This window comes from Miniopterus schreibersii (assembly GCF_964146895.1).
Source record: "Miniopterus schreibersii genome assembly, chromosome: 6".
NCBI lineage: Eukaryota > Metazoa > Chordata > Mammalia > Chiroptera > Miniopteridae > Miniopterus > Miniopterus schreibersii.
The window spans coordinates 64363287-64370433 of record NC_138107.1 but is presented as its reverse complement, the minus strand read 5'-3'; the positions used below and the strand labels follow the sequence as shown (position 1 = coordinate 64370433).

Here is a 7147-nt window from a genome sequence, read left to right as displayed (position 1 = left end):
CCGTGACCCACACTTGCCTGTCGTTGGACCCCACGTGCAATGGACTGCAGCTGGGAACGCTGGACTGGACTGGACTTTAATATGGAGCAGAAACTATGAGCAGTGGTCTTTATTCTGGCCCAGCTGAAGACAAGATTGGACTTCTTCTATGGCAGTGCAGAGATGGGACCTTGGAGGGGAACCCCCTTAATTTTACATCATCAATAAAGCTTTCCACAAAACCCCATCCTCCTGTGGGGGCCTCAGGAAACTCTTTTCCTCACAGCACCCCAAGAACTCCCTTCCACTGATGATAATAGGATTGGCTTCTATGGAAGTTGGGCAGCAAGACCTTGCTTGGTAACACTTGGAGTTTCTCAATCCACAACCATAAGAGTGTGGAAGAAAATGGAGCAGGAAAATAATGCTGAAGGGATAAGAGCAAACTTAAAGGACAATGAAATAAATTAGTGGTTCTAGTTTAAACATTTTAGAAGACAGGTAAAGTATTTTTTTAAAAATTAGGAAAAAATAGCAATTTTTATTTTTCAATAAGCCAAAAAGTAAATTGGCTAGGAAACAATTCTTAAGTAAGCATAAAATATGGTTTACACATTTTGAAACCTAAGAAATGCTTGAAAAAAGGACACTATATTGACATTAATGAGTAGAAACACCAGTCTCCCTCTCCTCCCTCCACTTTCTTTTGCTGGCCTTTAACTCTCTAAGAAGCATAGTGCCTTAGGATATCTGGGTATAGATCTCAACCCAGGGTATTTGGAGGTCCCTAGGTTCCGGGTAGGTTGTTTTGTTATGAGGCTATCTACCTGGGTGAGAGAACGGTGAGGAAGCTGCTGCTCGCTCATTGTCAAGGTTCCATGGTTGGACTTCACAGGATGGCCTTTAGCCCAGTTTCTATATTTGGGATCTTGGCCTCAAAAGTGTTCTTCCAGGGCCTCTTGACCAAATTGTCTTTGGGCTTGCTAATTTTTCCTTTTTTGTCAACTATGGTTTTGGGGTTTTTTCTAAGGACAAATCAGAAAAATTAGTAAGTACATTGACAGGTTACTATATGAGATAAAATACGGCGTGAAGAAAAATGATTTGCAAGCACCCTGTAAACATTTAGGAAGCAAAAATATCTGTTAATTATCTTCCCCCGCCCCCCCCCCAAAAAATGCATTTGGTCCATCACTACAACTCTTGATCTTTTAGTCCAGTGTAACTTTTTTCCTATTTAGGCCACCTTTCCATTCCTCATTCTGTGAGACAGTTGTTATGGAAATAAATGCCAGAAGGATGTTATTTGGCCTAATTATAATGACCTGAAGCTGAATCTCCATCCCTGGCCTTGCATCTTTAAGAACAGACATGCCAGGCCCTGGCCAGGTAGCTTAGTTGGTTAGAGCATCGTCCTAACGCCTGTGGGTTCAACCTCTGGTCAAGGCACATACAAGAATCAACCAGTGAATGCATAAGTAAGTGGAACAACAAATCAATGTTTCCCTCTCTAAAAAAAAGAAAAAAGAATAGGCCAGAATCTGTGCTTCTACCAAGGCAAAGGCTGAAATCACCAAGAGAAAGCAGCTCCCCAGGAGAAGCAGGGCAGGGTTCATTACCGCCCACCACACACACAAACATGCCACCTTTGCTCTTCAAACCTGTGTTGCAGATTGCTACCAACGAAGTCCTGTGTTGGGGGGGGGGGGGGGGGGAAGAAAAAGACTGTAGTTTTAGGAATGGTAACCTTAGCCAGACTTTTTTTTTTTTTAAATATATCTTTTTATTAATTTCAGAGAGAGGAAAGGAGAAGGAGAGAGAGAGATAGAAACATCAATGATGAGAGAGTCACTGACCGAGCCCACAACCCGGGCATGTGCCCTGACCGGGAATCGAACCCTGATCGCCTGGATCCCAGGTTGACGCTCAACCGCTGAGCCACGCCCGGCTGGGCAGCCAGACTATCTTATTTTGACATTCAGTAATAACTGTACATTCAAATGTTAAATCTTACAGCTGCACTTTAGCTTTTCTACTCTTCATTATGGTAATTCAAGTAATACAACAGTCAGGTTACAATATCGTTGAGGTAAATTATGTAAGTTAAAGAAAGTTTCCTCGTACTTTAAATCTCTAAATTAATTGGACCTTGAACTAACTTACAGAAACTTACTGAAATCACTGGGTTGATTAAAAATCAATATTGCATATTTGTCCTGAAAAATATTTACCCTTTCCCCACCCCTTACCAGAAGCTACCAGAGAAAAGAGTTCCTAAGGAGTGATCACAGAATATAAAAATCTAGCATTTTGGTTTCAGTTAAAAGTTTGGAATATTAATTTTCAAGAGGAAATAAAGGGTAATATTTCAAGGTTTCCAGTTCTTGATATTATTCACTAGTCATGAGAACTTGGACATGTAAATCTCATCTCCAGTTTCCCCACTGGCAAAGTAAAAATAATATCTGCCTTACCTGCTTCACACTGTGGTTTGAGAAAATGTGTAAAAGGCATTTCGCAAAGGATAAAATATAAAATGTGTTTGTACTTACAAATGTAAACCCTAGCCAGTTACAAACAGATATTTCCTTTCTTTTGGTCGACTCAGTTCCCACACCTCCCACGTGAAGCAATGCGAATGCCTTCGTGCCCACTCCGTAAGCTCCAGTTTGCAGTCTTACCCGCTTAGGCCAGCTCTCTGGACTTGTCTGGAAATTCATCTTTATAATGCAGGATGGACTTTGTTTCCTTTTCCTATTTACTTTTCAATAAAATATTTGAATTATATGACATTTTGATTCAATAGTTTGATTACACTTAATCCTGTAATAGGACCTTTTCATGTATATCATTTTGCTTCTTTAAGCTGCCTCTTTCTAATAACAGGAGGTCATTTGTGAACCCAACTCCTCATAACAATTGTTCTTTGCATCCTGGCCAACTGAGTTTCATCACCACAAATTCTCTGTGGAAGTCTCAATCAAAACTGTGGCATATCTACAATTCCTTAGGCATCTGCTTATCTTTTTAATTAGTATTTTAAACAAAGTGCTAACTTTTCTAGCCTTACTTTACGCCATAGAAAGGCTATTTCATTTAAAACTCTAACATACAATTCCCAGACAGATTAATGATATCGAAAACAACAAAATCTCTCATGGGTATTAGATTTTTATTCCAATTTGATTTACATTCCAATGGAAATTATAAAATGTATTCACTTCTTTATTTTTAAAATGTGACTTAAGATCTTAATGAAAACTGTAAAACATGAGAAACTTGCAGATCAAAATTGGACTAGTTTCTTGAAGCAACAAGTTTTTAAAATAAGTTTTTCAACCACCATTTTCTCCCTCCAGACCAAGGATGGCCCTAATTCGCGATCAGCCGCGCTGTAAGGGCAGGGCAGCACTGAGACTTGAGTCACAGAGACACTGCAGCGCTTCTCCAGGCCCAGGCAGGAACCTTCCTATGCCTTCTCGTAGTGGCGCACAGCAACTACATCACCGAAAGTAAGAGTCTGCAAGATCCCAAAGATAACCAAGTCACTGTAGACAGAAACATCAGTAGCTAAGGAGAAGTTAGGAGCTTTGTATTTTTGTTATATTTTTGTTTTATATTCTAAATGATCTGCACTGAACTTATATAACCTTTATAAACTAAAATGTAAAATGCTTGAAGATCTCTTATTTATTACAGGAGTTATAAAGTAATTTTTCTGAGATCCAGTAAGCTTGCTATTTTTATAGGGATATCAACCATCTGTATATATTTTCATGATTGTTGGTTTTATATTTAGAATTTATTTGAGAATTAGGCATTCATAGGTAATCCTACAAAAATTCTTTTGACACAGTTTTAGCTAAATCAATGGCAACATGTGTGTTTTTAACTACACTAAGAGTTTCTCTCTTTTTCTATAATTAAGGAAGCAGAGCTGAGGAAACAATTAGCTAGGATCTATTTATTTCTTCTGTTTTACACAAGCTTAACGAACCTTGCTAATGACTTAATGTTATTAAAGACAGAGAGGAGGGAGGGAAGAGAGGAGGGGGAAGGGAATGAAGGAAAGGAGGGGGAGGGGAGAGAGGGGAGAGAGAGGAAAGGAGATGAGAAAGCAGGGAGGGGTAAATGCAGGAAGAAAGAGAGGAGAATGGCCATTACTTACCATAACCATTTTGCCATCCTTAATTTCTCTTACAAAATTTGTTTCTTTGCCATCCCATTTCTGTACATGAAGGAGTTTGTCTCCATCCAGGCTCACAACAGACTGAGAACAACAACAAAAAGCAGAACATAGGAATAGTTACAGATCCAATTTCTGATATAAAAGTCAAATGAAGTGATTTTTTAAAGAGTTGTATAATTGAATAAATTGTGATCTACTAGTTATCATATTAGTGCCATATCCTGTGTTGCTTCTAGAGTCACCATTATGTAAACTCTAATAATTCTTAATTTGTTTAACATGTGTACAGCTAGATGCAAAAATGTAACATATTAGAAATAAAAATTCTGACCAAGTGCATTTAGACTAGTCACCCTTCTCCAAAGCAAAGCCTTAGAATGAGGTAAGCTGTTTATTTAGTCAATCTGAGGCAATCAGAGGGAGTAAATAAAATGCAATCATTCCTTCAAACAAATGCTATTAAATACTTTTTGAAAAATAGGTTTGATATATAATGTGAAAACATGGTAAAAAATAGATTCAAGCTTTAAGCTATAGCAAGCACCCATTGTTCAGAGCATAACCTATCCCCAAAATGCAAAATTAACCCTGACATCCTTCTCTGTGAATGGAAACACGGAGAACACGCTCCACTTTCCAACACCTAAAAAAAAGTAATATCAGAAATCTCTCTTTTTCTTCCCCCTCCCCCCCAAGCGAAGTGGCTTCTTACCTTACAGTTTCTGTCATCTGCAGTGGTTTCATCAAACTCTTCTCCTAGATGGAAGCTAATCTCTGTGTTCTTGAATGTGCTTTGAGTCCTGATCACCACTTTGGCCCCCTCCTGACTGATGATCACTGTTGGTTTAGTCACATTTCCCACCTGCCTAGTGGCAAACCCCACACCTAAAACAGCAAGGGAAGCAATACAGTGAGCAGCAACTTCCAAAACAGCTCGCAAAGCAGAAAACTGCTTTCCTATTTTGGAAATCAGGTCCTAAAGTACAAGTTTCATTAGGGCATGTTTAGCCCATTAATCATGCAATACAACTACTGGGCTACAATAATATAGATAGAGGCACAAATAAGTGGATGCTGAAGAGAAAATGACACTGCAGACTATCAAATGCACCATTATTTGGCCCTGGGCAAGAAAGCAGACAAATGCCACATTAAAAATCCATTCCCTGGGAAGCGCAAAGCCTAGGGAATGGATTTTTTTATGACAATGTCATCTGTCTTTGTCACTTGCCAATCTAATGGGTGAAAAAAACCTGCAAGTCTCTGAAGCTGCAGGTGAAGAAGAGAACATCTCATTCTTACCCACCTAGAGCCTTCATGTACTCATCGAAGTTCTGACTGTCCGTCAGCTTCCAGGTAGCACAGAAAGCCTCCACCATCCTTGCCCTTTCCCGTTAGCTTTGAAAACAGAGAAAAGAGACTGGAGCGAGGATTTTTGAATCCTAGTGTCAATGCAATTCAGAAGACCCCTGTGCACCTCACGGCTGCTCCCTCCTTCTTATTTGGAAAAGAGGCAGGCAGGCAGCCGAGGGCTGAAATTGCAAACGCACCCCTGCAGAGTCCTCCCCTGGAGGCTGCTGCGGGGGGAGTGGTGGGAGGGAAGGCTCAAGAGAGGCTCCAATCCTCTCTGTGATTGGCTCGGGCCACTAGGTCAGCGGAGCAGGTCAAGTCCCCCCCCAGTCCTCACCCTGCAGCCCTTGGCCTGAGAAAGCTGGCGAGGAATCAATGGGGCTGGAGGCAGGGCGCGGGAAAGTGAGAGAAGGCCTTTTAGGTTCAGCTGGAAAACTTGGCAACGGCCATTTCAGACTGTGAGGAAAGAAAAAAGATGCACAATAGAACATTCAGATTGATTTCCGTTAATGACAAAGCTGGTTCCACAAATGAGGACCCTCCCCCTCCCTTAAAGAAAACCACTGAAATGCCAGACTTTTCAGACAAAGGAGGCTGAATAGTAGAACATGCGGAACTAGGAAAAGAAGAGGGGAATGTTGTAAAGGCCTTTCCTGGGTTGTACAGCCAGGAGGCTATTCTGAGTATCAGTGGGACACTAACTAATCTTGGCCTCTTCCCAGCACAAACTGAGGGAATTTAAAGGTCCCATTACTCTTTGTAAGAATGTGAGAACCAGACTGAGATGGAAAGGGGACCTAAGGAAGAGCATGGTTAGGATTCACTAATGAGGTGTAAACATAAAGAATGGTTTTTTTCTTCCTTCAACAGATTATATAATCCATGTGGGAAAACTGGACAGAAGATCATTTATTAAGATTTTAAATAGCCTGCACTATAGAACTTTTTTTATTTTTCTGAGGCCACAGTTACACACATGCCATCTACCAATAAACTGGGAGTTAGCAATGGGGGAGGTTAGGAAGTGGAGGAGCGGTGAGACGCAGAAGAGCTTTGGCTCCACTTTGTCCTGGCTCAGGGTACCCCAAGATTGGCAAAATGCCTCGAGGATTCTAAGCAGAGCATTTAAAGGAGGTCTCTGAACCTCCTCTCACCCAAAGTTTCTTCCTGCTTTACTAGTGTGGACCATGGATAAAAAGCAGTTCCCTTCTTGATTTTCAGACCTGGCAATTCCCGCTCTTCTCTTTCCTCCCATTTAAAGTTCAGTCCACACCGCCTTCCAACTTCTGTCCACACCAAATACGAGACAAGGCTCAGAACACATCTTACCCCAGCTGCCAGCTCCGTGATTCTACTTTGATGCCTCAGACACTCCTCAAAGGCGTTCATTAAACATAACTCGATCTTTCCCCACGCCTGGTCTTCCTCCTGGCTTCCCCATGTTTGTGAATGGCACCATCGGCCACCCAACTGCATAAGCCAGAGAACTTGGGATCATTTCTGACACTTCACCCTCTGAAATCAAAGTCAGTGGCAAGGCCTACCCGTTTTGCTTCCTGAATATTTCCCTAATTTGACATTCTCCCCCATCTCCACAACCACCATCTTAATTCAAGCAACCACTCTCTT

At 41.1% G+C, this 7147-nt stretch overlaps 1 protein-coding gene across 1 annotated transcript; it reads right to left on the bottom strand.

The window, feature by feature from the left end:
• Positions 1 to 1750: 1750 nt before the first annotated feature.
• FABP7 (fatty acid binding protein 7) lies at positions 1751 to 5895 on the bottom strand. The gene is made up of 4 exons (XM_081140638.1): positions 5475 to 5895; positions 4881 to 5053; positions 4148 to 4249; positions 1751 to 3499 (listed from the first exon to the last, which is right to left on the bottom strand). The coding sequence occupies exons 1-4, from the start codon at positions 5545 to 5547 to the stop codon at positions 3449 to 3451; spliced, it is 399 nt and encodes a 132-aa protein (XP_080996764.1). The 5' UTR covers positions 5548 to 5895; the 3' UTR covers positions 1751 to 3448.
• Positions 5896 to 7147: the final 1252 nt, after the last annotated feature.

Bases quoted from the DNA above. Each gene is read 5' to 3' on its own strand.
- FABP7 (XM_081140638.1), bottom strand. From the start codon at position 5,547: ATGGTGGAGGCTTTCTGTGCTACCTGGAAGCTGACGGACAGTCAGAAC. The intron at 5,054-5,474 runs GTGGGTAAGAAT...TTGCTGTTTTAG, and splicing joins TGAGTACATGAAGGCTCTAG to GTGTGGGGTTTGCCACTAGG. The intron at 4,250-4,880 runs GTAAGAAGCCAC...TGTTGTTCTCAG, and splicing joins CAGATGACAGAAACTGTAAG to TCTGTTGTGAGCCTGGATGG.